Source organism: Amia ocellicauda, chromosome 3, assembly GCF_036373705.1.
Source record: "Amia ocellicauda isolate fAmiCal2 chromosome 3, fAmiCal2.hap1, whole genome shotgun sequence".
NCBI lineage: Eukaryota > Metazoa > Chordata > Actinopteri > Amiiformes > Amiidae > Amia > Amia ocellicauda.
The window spans coordinates 21,131,435-21,149,595 of NC_089852.1; the positions used below are offsets into that span (position 1 = coordinate 21,131,435).

General features: G+C 42.7%; 1 protein-coding gene across 1 annotated transcript in view; it reads left to right on the plus strand.

The window, feature by feature from the left end:
• Positions 1–2,336: 2,336 nt before the first annotated feature.
• Positions 2,337–18,161, plus strand: part of LOC136740495 (tumor necrosis factor receptor superfamily member 16) — a 55,939-nt gene continuing 40,114 nt past the window's right edge. The window contains exons 1-2 of the mRNA XM_066698442.1: positions 2,337–2,727; positions 11,604–11,745. Of these exons, the coding sequence (XP_066554539.1) occupies positions 2,692–2,727; positions 11,604–11,745 (178 nt within the window). The 5' untranslated portion in view covers positions 2,337–2,691. The remainder of the gene's footprint in view (positions 2,728–11,603; positions 11,746–18,161) is intronic.

An 18,161-nucleotide genomic window follows, 5' to 3' on the forward strand; every position in this document is an offset into this window, starting at 1 on the left:
GAAACTACATTGCAATTAAAGTATTGTATGTGTGACACCTTTGCACAGATAGCATGTTGTCAATAACACCCCTGTGGCAAAGTGATTTTTATAGCTTCATGAACAAAATCATATGCACTGTGCACTTTTTTGTGTGTTGTGTGTGTAATAAATGTATGTCAATCTCTGTGGAATACAAACCGACATACATCTATCAAGGTTAGTCTGTCAGACACTTCAAAGCAAAGTGCGCCGCATCAAACTGATACACCACATGCTGGAAAGAAAGCCAGCCTGAAGCTATAAAAGAATAATGCTCAGATAAATGGTCTTAAGGAGAGGTTTATATCATCTGTACTCTCCTGGCAGTTCATTCCTTATGTGTTGCTTATCCCTTTGCATGCTTCAGATTGTTTCAGCAAGAAAGCACTTTTGAACAGATTTATCAGGTGAGCAACAGTATATGACAACAGTATATTTAGCTCTGTGTCAAGCTAAACTGATTCCATTATTTGTTTCCTTGAAATAAGTTTTAGAAAGTTATTTTTTTTGTACTCTGATCATGGTAATTATCTAACCAGCACCACCACCACCAAAGAACTTCACAGTGCTTCAAACATGCTTAGCCCTTTGTGTTTTTAAATATTATTTTTCCTTCAACCTTAGACTTGCAGGATGCACAAGTACAGGGGACCACATACTGTTTGGGTATTGCACAGGGCTCTGTAAGCATGTAATAATATGCAAAATATGGCCTACAGGAGCAGAACAATCAAAAACAAAGGAGTCCATTATAATAGCGGTCTTTATATAATGCCATGTGACCAATCCAGTTCCCCATGGTAAGGCTGTAGTACAGTGATTCATAAAGTGTATATAATAATAATAATAATAATAATCAATTGCAAGGCCTGTCATGTGTGTGACACAGTCTTGTCATTCCCCCAGATGAAGAGGAAGGTGATTTTCCAGCTGAGTGGATTTGCCTGGGGAAGGAGCCTGGTGTTAACCTCAGCCTTGCTCATTAATTCCAAACCTGGGGCCTGGAGAGCTCAGATACAGAGAGAGAGAGAGAGAGAGAGAGAGAGAGAGAGAGAGAGAGAGAGAGAGAGAGAGAGAGAGAGAGAGTTTGTGTGGGTGAGGGAATGAAAGACAGAGAAAGCGAGAGAGATAGAGGAGTGGGTCTCAAGGTGGGCTCTCACATTGGCAGCTTCAGGTAGCGGGGAGTGACGATACGGAATCAGTCAATGTGTGTATTGAATTACAGTGCTCTTCTGCTCCTCTTGAAGACAGATAAATGAAATGCAGACACAAACACATCTGCTCCAGATTGCAAACCTTGGAATGGGATTTTCCCTTCCTTTCATTATTTGGTATTCTGGTTTCGGAGATAACATTAGTTGACTGAGAACATAAGGTTGTATAATATTTTTGATGTTGTTCTGTAACTCAATCTACAATTCACAGAGATAGCAAATTTCTCTACAATGCCTGTAGAAAAGATGTAATTTTGTAGATGGTAGTAGGATGATGATAAAGATATAATTGGTGCAAAAACAACCCTAAGCACAATATATACATAGAGCATGATTTTCAAATGTGCTCCTGTTTGGTGTAATACAGTGATGCAAGGTAGGACGTCCAAGATGCAGACAGCGACCGTTGGGACCGGTTGACCGCCTAACTGAGCTCCACTGACTGCAGTGAAAGCAATTGCACGCGTTTTTGTCTCCCCCTTCCGGTATGTTGTATATAACACAACGAGCTCTCGCTGAGATCAACGTCAAGTTGAAGTTCATCCAATACTCGTGTTAGTCTGTGCCTAAGAAATTGCTAGATAAGACAGAATAATCAGTATAAGATATGATATTTTTGTCTAGTACCAGACATACAATCCTCAAATTGAATGTAAATTTGTATTACACATTTTCATTACACTTAGAAATAATTTACTTTATAGAGCCTATATATATATATATATATATATATATATATATATATATATATATATATATATATATATATATATATATATATATATAATTGTATACTTCATTACTAACTGCAAAGGTAGACGGATAAACAGATTTTCGTTTATATTATCAAGTAGAAAAGGTGTGCAGAGTAGTGATGGGAAAGTAATTTCTGAACAGTTTTAATTAATCGATTAACAGTAATAACAGATAATAATAATAACAATAACAGAGACCAAAAGATACATAGACGGATAGATACATATAGGTGGCCATGTGGGATGCTTTCTCTCGCAGTAAACAGAGAGAGAGAGAGAGAGAGAGAGAGAGAGAGAGAGAGAAAACGTAAAGGGGGAGTGACTCGTATTGGTCCCTGGCAAAACCCGTGAGAGGCGTCTCAGTGCTCTGAAAGCAAGAACACGGCCACGTCTCACCGCGACCCCAGTGTCTCCTCTCCTCCTGCGCCCCGCAACAACCTGCCACACTCGGCCAGGGGTCCCGCACAGCGCACACGCACTGCGAAGCACCGCGGGCTGAACGACATCCCAGGGCGAGGAGAAGCTTATATAAGGACAGACCTCTAATTAAAGGACAACTCCAGAAACTATTAGAGATCATTCTTTTTTTTATACTAGATCTGAAAGAAATTAAACTTCCCCAAAAGGATATTGGTATTTTACCGATAACGCTAAGCCTGCCTGCCTGCCTGCGAGCCGCTGAAGAGCTGTGAGGGGACAACATGGGTACCGCGATGCTGGTGCTGCTTCTGGGGGCGGTGAGTGTCTGCTGTTCGTTGCATTGTCTGCTGACTTCAGGGTCCACAAGAGCCACTGTGCGCCCGGGTCAAGCGACGGGTCCAGTGCGGGGTGGGTTCACCTGCCAGTGAGGGGAAGCCAAGACACGGTTCCCTGCTCTCTGTCAGCGCTGCCTGCTCGCTCGGTCTCTTTTCCCAGACGGCGGCATTCATTCTCGTGTTCCCACGCCGAGTGTCACGGAGCCCGAGGTACTGTTTCGCAATTGCGCTTGGAATAATTGGACATGTTTTCTGGCTATTTAGACCTTCCCAGTGTGTAAAATGTGCGGATAGGGTGTGTGCGCGCTGTTTGAGCATGTTGGGTACGGGATGCGCCACTAAATGATAACGACCTAACTCCCTGTACATCCAATATTTGTTCATGTTATTGAGAGTTTTTGGAAATAATAATAATAATAATAATAATAATAATAAAAGTATCCATTACTTCTTCTTCTTCTTCAAAAAAAATCAGAAATAGGAAAGTGCGCACCACTTATGTTTCTGAGGAGAGTTGCAGTGTACATGTGTATCAATGAATTATTAAATCACATTAAACTGTAAGCAAAATAGTCAGCATCTTTAAGCAGAGGATACCGTGTGGCAGCGCTGCCCGTGGAGCTCACCGATAATTAGCACAGCCGTGTGTAATAACCTTAGAGAAATCACTCGGCTGGCTGCTACCGAAGACAATTAGACTCCCTGATCAAGTCCCTAATGCAGATCAACAGGGCTCCCTATTTCCTGGGCTGTGCAGTTTGCTTTTAATTGCTCCACTCAGGAAAGAGTCGTGATGTGTTTCAGCCCTCCTTCCATGACAGCTGCATAAGGATGCCTTGGCGAACGATTCCTCCAGCCTAAGGAGCCGATTTAGTATATTTGCTCATTTAATCTTAACCCCTCATCTGCTACAAAAACATATTGTGTGTGGGGGTCTTACAATCCGAGTTTGCAGACGTCTGTTACAGTGCACACATTAGGGAGTAAACTAAACAAGTCGGTGCCCGTCTCGCTCTTTGGCATTATTCACTTCGAATGAACAGACAAAATGCTTAGCAAACCGAGAAGGTCGAGACAGTTACAACCAAATGTGGTAGCTTTATATTACAGTAACTGTCATTATTACGCACTCATACACAGTCCTTAAACTGTCCAAGGCAGTTTTAGGGCTGCACTACATGTCATATAACCTACACCAAATCGTCTGTTATTATTATTTGTATCAACAGTGGCGGCAACAATAACTACAGCCCCCCTTTGTAGCCAATTCTGCGCGCTCCTCAGACCGCCAGCGCAAACCCACTCCTCCTGTGCGCAACTTCGCGCTCGGTCTGTTCGCAGGTTGGAGTCGAAGGTCAAATTGAGCAAACGTATGATTATCCAAGCCTAGTGCGTCGCAGCCTGTAAAGCTTAAACAGTGAAGCCCAGCTCAGGCTACAAGGACATGCCCTCGCTATTGACAGAGGAACCGCAGGGGACGAGATCAGCTCTCTTGCCGCGGGACTTAAAAGCGCTGCCGCTGGGGTGGCTGCTCTGAAATGGGAAGCAGCAGTGAAAGTGCGCAGTCGTGTTCAGTTATCTGTACGGGAAACTCGAGACGGTTGAACCAGCCGATTCCATGTTTTATGTGGCATGTTATGTCCAAAGATGTACGTTTATGATGTGGTTGTACTTTAATCTTAGATGGCAATAGGCGAATAATACAAATACTATCAAACAACTTAAAACTATGTAAAGAAAACGGTTTAATTCTGCTGTGTAATACAGACACAGTAGAGTTTTTGTATTTGTAATATTCTTGGGTACAGTAAACATTCTGCTTGCTGTAGAAACTCTTGTGAAACTTTGGTCTGTACATTACACATTGTGCTGTCTGTCCATTGCTGTGGGTCAAAGGATGTTTGCAAATCCAGAATTTGTGTTTACCTTTTCCTTATAAAAACAGCAAATCAAATATTTGCTGTCCAAATGATATTGTAAAAAGGCAGATATCAACTGACTGGTGACCCTGTACTGGGTGAAGTGGTTACTGAAAATGGGTGGATGGATAGCAACTGGTGATTTTACTATACTGATAAATAGTTTACATTTAGAAAAGTGAGTAAAATAAGGATTTCTTGCCACAGCTATGAATTTAAGTTATGGCGTTTTCATTATGTTTGGTTTAGTTTTAAAGCTCTGCATGTATCCTAACGATCCTAGTGATTGGAGAGGATGGTAAGGGTTGGAGACCCTGGAGTTGTATTTTGGGATGCAACAAGACAGCGAGGCTGCAACAAGGTCAGAGATAGCCCAGAGAAGCAGGCGGCCACAGTGCCCAGATACTGTAGGACCACTATGGCCTTTGGAATCCAAAATCATTAGTATCTTAAAAGACCTTCCAGAATCCCCTTCCAGCAGTTTAGCCTAAATCCAGGTCTAAAGCTGTAACATTGTGAACCGTGTACAAGCACGTCAGGGAGAGAGGCACTAGCAGGGAGAGGAGGGTTAAGAGAGTGGGCGTGTGTTGCACAGATGGGCCCATTATGTTCTCTTTGGAAAGGTATAAAGAGCCCTCTTAGCCACGATGATTTTCAGAGCACCAAACTGCTGCTGACAGCTGGGGTCAGGGAGTCAAACATATTCATCCCTTCGTGGGAATACAAGGAAGACTGCCCAGGCACCCAAGCACAGACAAACACACACACGTGTAACAGGGCATGCGAGCTGGGGGGGGGGGGGGGGGGGCGTTGTCGTGATTGCAGAGCCCTGATAGGATTGGATTCATTTCACTCTGCTGAAGATGCAAAAGTGAAAATGGAAATCCTTTTACAGAGCGTCCCACCCAAACTCTGGTCAGTTGATGAGCCATTACAGATAGGCATCTTCAAACTCAGGCTGTCTTGGGTCTGGCCTATCTACATATCCCTCTCAATTTTAATTGTTGGATTCAGCAATTTCTCACTCCTGTGCCTCATCTGCCAAGAAAAATAGCTGTGTTTAAGATAGTGCAGCTGTTTAGTAGCAGATCAAGACATTGCCCAATTGAATTTAAAGGGCTTTGGTATTCTTAAGGATGAAGAGTGCCATATAAAGACATATTATTATTATTATTATTATTATGCTCGTCATGATCATTATTATTGAAAAAGCAGAGAAATTAGGAGTCTACCCAGAAAGGTATGCAAGGTGGAAGATAAAGGGTAGAATAGTGATGTGAAAAAACATAAAAAAAATTAGAGGTTGGGAAATTAAGACATGCAGAAATGAAAAAGTAAATGTATTTCTTCCACCTAAGGCTAAGGCGAATGTCTGGGTGAGTCATTCCTGCAAAAGATGAGTCTCTCTGTTCAGGACCAGACAAACCTTCCCCCCGAGCCTCCGACAGCTGATTTTGTGCAACACTGCTCAGTAACTGAGGAGTGGGGCAGGGGGTGTGGCCTGGCTAACATCTGTGTTTAAACGGATTTTACCTGCTCCAGCCAGCTCTCACATGGCAACGTCCCAGTGGCTGGTTGATCACATGATTCCGTCTCTGCTGGAGGGCATTATTGACTGGACAGTAATGGGGCTTGGTGTTGCGTGTGCTTGAGCTCCACGAGTGGCCATGGCAAAAGTAGCTGGCCGCTTCATTCGGGGGTCAAATCGAGCCTGGTTAAGGGGGAAAGGTCAAAATCTGGACCTCGACTAAGTTACATCTCCTAGGTTCGCTTCCATCGCTCCCCAGCAGAGGTCACTGTCACTACTCTCTCCTCCCCTTCTACACTTACTACAACTGGGGGCTCATGCAGGGCAGTCAAATGCACCCACCCACCTCCTCCCAGCTCTGGTCCCTGTAATATATATTTAATGAATGCAATCAAATCCAGTCCAGCTGGATATAATTCTGTTGCTGTAGCTATTATACCTGCATTATTACCATCAACCTGACATGGCTCTGGTTAATCTGTTCCCCAATAAGGAGAAATTAATGAATCTATATGTAACATCTATTGTCTCCCTATTAAAATAAACAGCTCTCTGTGATCTCCTGCACAGACAAGATAGTGAGGTTGTTGCAAGGTATACTGAAATACCACCTGTGATTCAATAATAATTATTGTAATATTCATACCAGAACAGATTTTAATGTGAACTTAAACCCATGTGTTTGTTTCACCCAAAGACAAAACACAGACAGAACAAAAACCAAAACCAAACTTGGAATGTAGCCAAAATGCACTGTATCGTCTATATTGATCACAGACATTTTCTTCTCTTTTCTGTGCGGAGAATTCTGCCAGGGGAGGCTTTCCTGTGTTGATTGAGAGAACACAGAAATAAGGATTTGCTTTAGACAAGAGAAGAGCCATGCAGTGTCTGCTCTGTCTGCACAGCATTAATACTTCCATTACCCATGTTAGTGGGGGTGGGGGGTTGTGAATGTGAGAAGCCTTGCTGACTCCTCAGCCCCCTTTCCAGGAAGATTGTCAGAGTGGAGGATTTAATTACCCTGAGCCAAGAGATTTCTCCTGGAGGACACCAGCTTGGCAACACAGACTCTCAAGCGATGGGCAGGATTGGTGTGGAGGTACCAACAGTAGTGTGTGTGTGTTTGTGGGGGGGTAAGAGATTGGATTGACCACCTCCTAATAGTCATAAAGAAAAAGGTGTTCCCAGTTTCCACATAGGGATGAGCTTTGGGTTTTCTGCATTCATTGAGTGTGCCGGGGGGGTGTTGCTGCAGAGTCCTTGAGTGTGGGGGGGAAGGCATGAGCATTAACCCACTTTCAGTCCTTTACTGCCCCACAAACTGAACTTGTCTCCACACCCCCAGACTGACCTACCCCAGTCTTAGCCCAATCCCTTTCTAAACTGTTAAGGGCTTTTAAAATGTAGGGGAGCATATCAGGCTCTGAAGCAAAAAACAAATCTCTGTTATTGCACAGTTGTAGATTACAACCATGATTAAAGCCTGACAATTGCCATGCATGCACAACATTTGGATTTGCTGTCTTTCGTGTCTATAGATAGTAAAAAGCCAAGCCAAAAACCAAACCAAAACAACCCCCAAAGTCCATGAAAAGAAATCACCCGAAGAATCGGATGCTGAGAGGAAGAGAGGAAAAAACGGACCCCTTAAGAATGTTTTTTTTTGGCAGCAGATGTTTCTCAGCTGTTCTGCTGAATAGGCCACTAATGGACATGAACACACACTTCCCCTCAGATGTCTCTGATGCTCTCTTCTCATCCCCCCGCCCCTCCACGCTCATTGCCGGGAGTGCTTCCTCGCCCATAAGTGACGTTTGTTTTTGAGCGGAATCCATTAACCTGACTCAGGAATGCATCCAAAGACATCAGCCTTTCAATCTTAACACTTGTGGAATGTCATAAGGAGATCTGGCAGATAGCAAAGGTTGGCATATTTGTGTAAAACAGGGGGGGTCTGAAATTCACTCCCTGGAGGGGCTTCTGGTCAAGATTACAAACCCCCGAGGTTCTTCGTTGGCCTTTTTATCAGATTCACATGACCCCCTTTGCACTTCTCTTTGGGTTTTCTGTGTCACAAAGTACATCTAGTAAATGCTCAGTTCTGCAGAACCAAGGACAGATGTTACATTACTTCAGTTTTACAAACAAAAAGGAAGGGTGCTGGATGCATACTGCATACCACACACTGATGTCTAGGACTGTGACATATACAGATGTTAATTTCCCTCTTTTACTTTGGTGTCCATCCACATATGATGCCACTACATTATTACTGTAGGGATGAAGCTACAGGGGAAGTGAAGCAAAGTACACTGATTAAAGCATGATGATTACCCAGTTAAAGTCATGTGAATTAGGTCAAATGCAGAGCAAAATCAGGGGAAAAAACACAAAATGACTACAGCATTGACATTCCTGAAGACAGACAGACACAGTGGCACCTAACTCTACACAGCCATGCAGGTGCTTTCTGCCTGCTAAGAGAACAACCAATAAAAATGCCCTATACCCCAACCCCAACTCCAACCATAATTGGTCACCTTCTGCCACCACAGTGGTATCTTAACTGTAATGGGTAGGAGGTACAGCTTGGACTAGAACAAACATTCTCCGGGCTCTGGGATCCAACTTGGAACAGTTACAGTGAGAGACATTGAAACCTAGAGATGCTGTGGTTCATTAGCGCAGACTGCTTAACCGGCGTCCTGTTCCCTGACCTCTGCCCTTCCCTGACACCACGCTGAGACTCCCGATGCACTTCTGCAATGGTTGCCGCCTCAAGACGTTTACAAACTCCAGGTGCGTCTATGGAATTCCACCAGCATTTGGAGAAGGAGCATTCCAGGGTGTCCAGGACCAAACACACAGCAGTCCTCGAGCTCCTCTGCCTTTGAAAAGCAACTGAAAGATTACAATACTGACCTTAGCCTGAGGACCGGCCTTCTAATGCACCTGCAGTGTGAACCGCATTCCTCTCTCTGTATGTTTGATCTTGTTCAGTGGGACGCAGATTAAAGGTCTTATGTCCACCACCCCCCCCACCCCCAAAAGAAAAAACGGTTATGTCTGCACACTGAGTTACAGTGCTGCAGTGAGTTACAGTAACACACAGTTCTACAGTGTGGGTATTAAGTACTTATGTCGAACTGATTACTGTGTACGGCGTGAGGATTTTGGCTCTGGAGATTAAATCGTTTTACATGTTTTACTGGAAACAGCTGTCTTGGAGTTGTCACAACTTTAAACACAACAGAAACTATCCTTTCTTTATGTCTCAGTTTCCTAGTTTTCAAATCCCCACAGTTCTGTGCAACATGCCTAGCACAGTAGACAATGAATCTGACTATTTCTTTCCTCACTTTCCTTTTCGGAACAAAGGACATTAAATCACCGTTACACACCGTTAAATCACATTCACAGGGCTCACCTGCATAGGGATGCTCTCTCTTAATTTTAAGCATCGGGCACAATTGTTCTTCACATGTGGGATGAGCATTACATTCACAAGCCCTGCACTGATTGACTGCCTGTGCCGTTCCGCCATCACCTTGGAATGAAACCCTCTGTCTTACTCTGTCAGAGGAAGTTTTGATCATGTTTTGTGGGTATCAAGATCCTTTAGTGTTTGCGTGCTTTATCACATTTTATGAGCTCAACTTGTTAAAGAAAACGAAACCCAGGAGTTGTGACGGATGAGAGAACTAAGATTCTTAAGAGTCATTCATAGTTTGGCATTAGGCAGCAATAAGTATTTTATGAAAACCACAGCAGGAAAAAGTGTGTTGGGCAGACTTTTCCGTTTGTTCAAGCAGAAAAAAATAAAATAAATGTTGACTTAATATGTAGAATTCAAGAAGCAGTTTAAAGCTCTCTGCCATTTCATCCTCTGTTGCTGATCTTGAATGTGTTATTTACGACTTGCTAAATTCAAAACAACACAAAACCCCAAACCAGACAAAAAAAAAATGGAAAGGCTTGCGTAACTCTGATGGTGGAGGAGGGAAGGGGGACAGCTGCGTGAGGATCAGTGATCAGGACTGAGCAATTCTGAGGTGTGTCCCCCCCAGTCTTACTTCCTCCCATTCTGCCTAGGGAAACACTAGGGAAGTCAGTGCTGAGACAGTTGGAATGAGAAAATAGCTCTCTAAGCAGAAACAGCAGGGTTGTGACAACACAAACACACACGTCTCTTTGGCAAACACTCCTGACACAAATTGCCTAATTCTCTGTGTGTACAGAGCATGCAGCTGGCTCACTACATTAAATCGGCAGCTTCATAAAATAGACATCTCATTTGTTCATAAGATTATCTGGTTCAGCTAATTAAAAAAAAAACTTCAAACAAATGAATTACTATAGCGTTAACAGAGATTCATTCAGGATTTTATTGGTGCAGTCAAAAAATACGTCTGTGACATGCAAGCAATTAATTGGAGAGTGCTGTTTAGTGTATTGTGTGAGGTGATAGCTTGATAGCTCATTCAAGTTAAAGAATTTTGAAAAGTGAAATGGGTTTGCTTATAACTGAATTTTAGAAAAAGAGCTGCTGTAAAGATTATATATAAGTTGGGTCTACATATGTCCTATCCTCCTCACAAGATAGTAGACAGTTCATGTTACACAGATCCACACAAATCAGGTCAAACCATTTCTGTGAATTTCCTATGGAGGTGCCCCAGTGCTTAAAACCATATGCATGTTTCTAAGTAAGCTGGGACATTTCAGCTTTGTACTGCAGCCACAGACTGTAATTAGGTCCTGTTAGTACAAGCCTAATAATTACAAAACTAGGTATGGTTAGGCAATAGAGAGGTTGCAAGAAGTAGCTGCCAAGGTAAAGGACAGGGAGAGGGACAGTACAGGCTAGCAGATTGACCAGAAGAGCTGGCTGGCAAGGTGGGCTGAGGTGAGGAGGATTTTGAGAACTTAACTTACAGAAATAAACATTTGTGTATTTCGTTTCAAGGAAGGCCACCATGCATTGAGATTTATTTTGGTTTCTCAATAGTCTAACTTTAGGCAGCTTGACATTCTCTGATCCCCAAAAACTCAGATCTGAGGTCCCCTCTTAAAAGGATACATTTTATATTAAAAATAATATATCAGTAGTATCCATACATATGGGGAAAAGAGTTTGTCCCGTTGATGCAGAAGTATGAAGAGCATTTGGTGAAAACTGTCTTTGCTGGACAGGTCAACTGTCAACTCTGTATGACGTATTGTTTGAAAATAATGTAAAGATTGCATTCAAGCATTTTTATGTTTATTGTCTTTCTGCTTTATCATTGTTCAAATGTTGTGTATTACTGCAAGTGTACTGCTGAGTTCCGCAAAATTACGCATTAGTGTATTTCATTATGCATCGTACAGTAAAATACATATTAACTCATTCCCATCTCTCTCTGTAGGTGGGGGCCCTGGCTGCCAAGGAGGACTGTGTAAGCAAGCAGTTCACTTTGAGTGGGGAGTGCTGTGAAGTGTGCCAGCCAGGAGAGGGTGTGGTGAAGCCATGTGGTGTGACGCAGACGGTGTGTGACCCCTGCCTAGACAGTGAGTTCCTCTGCTCAAATATCTCCATCCCTCGCAAATACAAACCTAATGCTAGCCTTCACTTCAGTTAATCTGTTTTAGATTGCCACATGCCCTGAACCGAGACTGAGAAATTAAAGAAACTGCTGGAGTCCACCAGAGGTTTTTGTGTTCTTCTGTGCTACAAAGTTTTTTTTAACCACGTCTTTATGTTTTACGGTTATAAATAGTAAACAAGAGCCCAATTCTTCCCATTTTTATTCAGGATGTTTTCACGACAGATTTATGTACTTAAAACATCCTGACAGCTTTTCACAGCAATAAAAAGCGTGTTTTCCCTCTAGAACACCTATTTTAGCTTTATTTTTTAAAACCATTCTTCAAAATGGAAAGAAAGGGCTCGCTGCCACCCCCTCCTTCTAATACTTAACACAGAGTGCCAGGGAAATGACTTCTTTATAATTCTGTGACACAACCTTCGACGAAAAAAGATGTTGGCATGTCAAGAGTGGAAAGGAAAATGACACGAAGTGGGTCACAAATTCGAGAAGCAACATGTGGGAATATGTAATGTTGTATTTTTCAGAACAACCTCTTCAGAACTGCTATTTAAGTGAAGAGCTCTTGTCTTAGGAGTAGTTCAATGAATTCCTTCAGAGCTCATGTAAAATTAAAAGAAAAACACTCTCTTACCCTTCGAGGACTGGTTTAAGCTTTAGCATTTAGGGTTGCACGACAGCTCTGGCCTGTGTCGAGGACGGGGTACAGAGCTGGAGGAAGGAACCATTCATCTGTAAATAGTGCTTGTCCAACTGTGCTCCCCTCCATCAGCTTTCATTCTTTCACCTGCTGGATATGCCTGCTCACTTTTGACCCTGTTTAAAAATTGAACTCCCCCTGGGCAGGAAACTAAGTGAATGTCCAGTTTGTGTTAAGTCATTCAAAATATCTCTTACAGAGCAAAAATGTAACAAACTATTACAACTGTGAACACCACCAGTATAATTATTATAAAAAATAATAATCATCATTATTATTATTATCAGTTTGTTGATCACAGAATTTGTGGGTGTGCAGAAGTATTTGAGATGGAGCTGCTATCCTGCAGGACACACTGATCCTGTTTTGCACTACTTCCCATTAATAATAGACATAGAGATAAACAGAACACATTAGACATATTGAAAAAAAACATAATTGCTGTAATTACAGGCTATGTGCTAGTGTCCTAAAACGTTTGCTGTAAAATATAATTGGGCTCCTTCTGTGTTTTGTGTCCATGCCCAAAACAAAGTGCAGTTGCTTTGGGACTAGTTTTGCAGCTGTTAACACTTGGTGGGACAAGCCAACTGAGTTTATAGTAGACAGGTCATGTGCATCCTGCTAAAAACATTCTGGCCTTTTCACAGAAGGAATCTACCCCGGTTCTTAAGGCATGACCTACTTATAGGCCTTTTTCTGAAGGCCCGTCACAACTTCTGAACACTGACAGCAGTGTCTTGGTAATGCAAGTGTTTGGAATGGAAGAATAGAAAGGGAGAACAAAAACAGCATAGGAAGAACGAAGGAAAGGAAGTACAAGATAAAGCAAGAGAAGAAAAAACAGTACAAAAAAAGGCATGGAAAAGAAATTAAAAGAAAGGGTGGGAGATGCAGAAAAGGATACTGGAAGAAAAACAATAAGGCAATGAAAGAAAAGGGTAACAGGAAACTATAAAGATAAAGAATAAGGAAAATGCATCAATTGTGGGCATATTAAACAATATGTATTCTAGTATATTGTCAAAGGCCTGCTAGCTAGGCCAACAGAGGATGGTATCCTGACACACACAGCAAGTAGGGATTGAACCTGAGCTGCAGACGGTGGAATTGTGTGCGCACAAGCTGAGCAAGGCTCTGAAGCATTCTGCTTAGCATTTACAGGCCCTTAATATTGTGACGGGCTCCAGCAAGCCGTGTTCCCCTGCCGTGACAGATGCTGATGATGCACAGGAGTCTTCCACCAGAGTGGTCCGGACCGCTGTCTCTGCAGCTCTGGACAGGCTGCTTGTGCCCTGCACCTGTGGGCAACACAGGGAGTTTTGGGACATGGGGTCATAAAGAACATCAGAACCTACTGATGATGGACTAAAGGAGACCATTCAGTGCATGGTGTTTGTGTGGTGGCAGGTAGCTAATCAAGCCCACAATCCCATTCAGTACCTGCTTTAAGAATGCCTGAGATTCTGCTTTAACAGCACAGCTGGGTAGTTTGTGACTGATTGATTTGATGTGAAGGCTACTTTCCATACCACCGTGTTAAAGAACCAGTCTACTGCTATCGCATCACATCCCTTATGTGACCAGTAAAGACTTTTCAGTGCTGCAGCACACTGTTGGGTGCACAAAAATGTGTTGGGGGTTGCAAATGCTTGATAAAATTCATAGCGATTCACCCCCCTAAAAATTGTTTAAATTGACCCTCAGCACAGTGAAAATATAATCCAGCTGCATGACATTCATTTTCATGTATGTATATGAAACCTGTGAGTGGGAGGGCAAAGAGAGCTCATGAGGGAGCAAATGCACTTTATTTATGCACAGTCTTCTCTTCTTCAGAAGATAACAGAGAGCATTTAGATAATTGAAATTGACTGCAAGTGGTCCATGTCGGTCTCCCTGAGCCAGAAGATCCACACCGATTGACTCTGTGTTACAGATAAAGATAATCAATACCCCTGTGCACAGGAGCTGTAGAGGAGCTGCTGCTTCTGCAGATTGTTTCAACAGCCCCATCATCTAACCTCAACCCTGCCCTCCCTGCAGTACTTTATCAAGCTGCAATCCAGTCGAAATCATCGCATCATCACCCTTGCCATAGCGGTCAACAGCACTACAGTATATGCTGATTTCTACTACCTGGCTTACCTCTGTTTCTCTTTGCTTTCCATAAGAAACAAACACATATTTTCCAAATTATGAGCATTATGAGTTTTGTTTTCAGGGCTATTTGTACTGCATATCTAACTTTTAATCCAGCGTTTTGCTAATAAATCAGCCTGAACGCTTAAGAAACACAGCACAGTACTTCATTTAATTTGTGAAGTACAACCCCAAAACACATTTGATGCCATTTTATTCTAATTTAATTTAAGAAAAAAAAAACACTTAAATGTTGTTTGGCTAAAATACAATTTAGAAATGATTGCATCCTTCTTAACTCATGTCCATAAGGCTAGACAGCCATCAACACACCTCGGCATAAACAAATAAATTACAGATCAATTAATGGACTTGTGCCCTATGCTGAAAACTCAGGCATGGCTAAATATAGGCTGTTGATGCAGTAGCTGCTGTTCTCCATGACCTTGAACACGCGCACACACACACACACACACACACACACACACACACACACACACACACACACATACACATACACACACACACACACACACACACACACAGAAGCAAGTACAGTCTCAGGTCAGGAGCCTGTCAGTTCCACACAACTCCCAGCCTGCTCTGCTATAGCCCCCATCATTACAATAAAAGCTCCAGTACTAATGTCCCACTTAAATGGTCTGACACCTGCACAAAACTGCTGTTCCACCAAAGATGAGCTTCCATTCCCTTAGAGGGGTGAGTGTCACCCAAAGTGCCCACCTCACCTTACTGCCATTTCCATCTCAGTTGAAATAATTGGATAACTCTTGGTAACTACTAATTCCTTTGTTTCTCACACCATGGGAACACCTGGGAAGACACTCTAGCATTTATAAAAGAGGGTAAGCCATCTGTGTAAAACTTCAGACTAATTCTCTTTGAGAACGGATTGACACGGCAGTACAATAATGTCTGTGACTGGAAAATGTTCCACACCTGTGTGTCATCTCTCTGTCAAGCATGCTTACCATGTAAATGATTTATGCTATAATTGTCCCAAAACCAAATGTTGCTTAGTTGCCAAAAACTGGGTGAGCTTACCTAACAGCCTTTTCAAAAACTTAATCTGCCAATAGGTTTATTAAATTTAAACTTGCTTAGGGACAATGAAGAAGTTGTATTATTTGCATAGCTGTGGAAGTATAGCTAGAAATTCCTTTCTCACAAATGTTTTACTTTATGTACAGTGAGGGAAAAAAGTATTTGATCCCCTGCTGATTTTGTACGTTTGCCCACTGACAAAGAAATGATCAGTCTATAATTTTAATGGTAGGTGTATTTTAACAGTGAGAGACAGAGTAACAACAAAAAAATCCAGAAAAACGCATTTCAAAAAAGTTATAAATTGATTTGCATGTTAATGAGTGAAATAAGTATTTGATCCCCTATCAATCAGCAAGATTTCTGGCTCCCAGGTGTCTTTTATACAGGTAACGAGCTGAGATTAGGAGCACTCTCTTAAAGGGAGTGCTCCTAATCTCAGCTCGTTAACTGTATAATAGACACCTGTCCACAGAAGCAATCAATCAATCAGATTCCAAACTCTCCACCATGGCCAAGACCAAAGAGCTGTCCAAGGATGTCAGGGACAAGATTGTAGACCTACTCAAGGCTGGAATGGGCTATAAGACCATCGCCAAGCAGCTTGGTGAGAAGGTGACAACAGTTGGTGCGATTATTCGCAAATGGAAGAAACACAAAATAACTGTCAGTCTCCCTCGGTCTGGGGCTCCATGCAAGATCTCACCTCGTGGAGTTTCAATGATCATGAGAACGGTGAGGAATCAGCCCAGAACTACACGGGAGGATCTTGTTAATGATCTCAAGGCAGCTGGGACCATAGTCACCAAGAAAACAATTGGTAACACACTACGCCATGAAGGACTGAAATCCTGCAGCACCGCAAGGTCCCCCTGCTCAAGAAAGCACACGTACAGGCCCGTCTGAAGTTTGCCAATGAACATCTGAATGATTCAGTGGAGAACTATGTGAAAGTGTTGTGGTCAGATGAGACCAAAATCGAGGTCTTTGGTATCAACTCAACTCGCCGTCTTTGGAGGAGGAGGAATGACCCCAAGAACACCATCCCCACCGTCAAACATGGAGGTGGAAACATTATGCTTTGGGGGTGTTTTTCTGCTAAGGGGACAGGACAACTGCACCGCATCAAAGGGACGATAGACGGGGCCATGTACCATCAAATCTTGGGTGAGAACCTCCTTCCCTCAGCCAGGGCATTGAAAATGGGTCGTGGATGGGTATTCCAGCATGACAATGACCCAAGACACACAGCCAAGGCAACAAAGGAGTGGCTCAAGAAGAAGCACATTAAGGTGGCCAAGCCAGTCTCCAGACCTTAATCCCATAGAAAATCTGTGGAGGGAGCTGAAGGTTCGAGTTGCCAAACGTCAGCCTCGAAACCTTAATGACTTGGAGAGGATCTGCAAAGAGGAGTGGGACAAAATCCCTCCTGAGATGTGTGCAAACCTGGTGGCCAACTACAAGAAACGTCTGACCTCTGTGATTGCCAACAAGGGTTTTGCCACCAAGTACTAAGTCGAAGGGGTCAAATACTTATTTCACTCATTAACATGCAAATAAATTTTTGAAATGCGTTTTCCTGGATTTTTTTGTTGTTATTCTGTCTCTCACTGTTAAAATACACCTACCATTAAAATTATAGACTGATCATTTCTTTGTCAGTGGGCAAACGTACAAAATCAGCAGGTGATCAAATACTTTTTTCCCTCACTGTATACTTAAGAAAGATAAGGTCAAGCCAAGGGTCAGGCCAGAAGATAGTTTGACCTCTGTTTATAAAAGGCTCTGACTTTTAGCATGGAGTCAGAGCAACTTTGGAATCTCCTTGATTCACTGCTCCTCTCCACGCTGTGTGTAATAAAGGCATTGCAGCGAACGTTCCAACCTGATTGAGTTTTTTCCACATAGCCCACAGTGCCACTAAGTGTATGAAAGGTGTAGCTAGACAGAGAGAGTGGAGAAAGAGAGAGAGATGTCAGGTGTCACACAGGTCCCTGTGTGTAAAGTCATCCCCCTGACTTTATGGAGTGGTGTTCTCCCTAACGCTTTCACGCATGGTTCTCATGCCAAGAAAACTATTTGCTAATACTGCCACAGGGTGAGTGGAATGGCTGTCCCTGGCTGGTTGCCAGACTGCATTAGGCTCAGATTCCCACACAGCTACTAAACCCGTTTAGCGGAGCATAACTTAACCCTTGCATCGCTGGGAAAGAAACGTTTCCCTGGTGATAGTTAAATATAGGCAAGGCAGTGTGCTTTTCAAAGTTTTTCTAAGGACCAAGCTCAGTAGCGAAAGCAAGGCCAATTTGTGTAAGATTTGTGCAATAGTGCAAAAATTAACAGTTAAATTTCCACACTCAAATTTCATATGGAGGCATCAATGTGGTGGAGAATATTTGTTTAATAAACACCTGAGACTGGAGAGTGTTTGTGTCGTGGCAGATAGCGGAGAAAACAGCCTCCTGATGAGT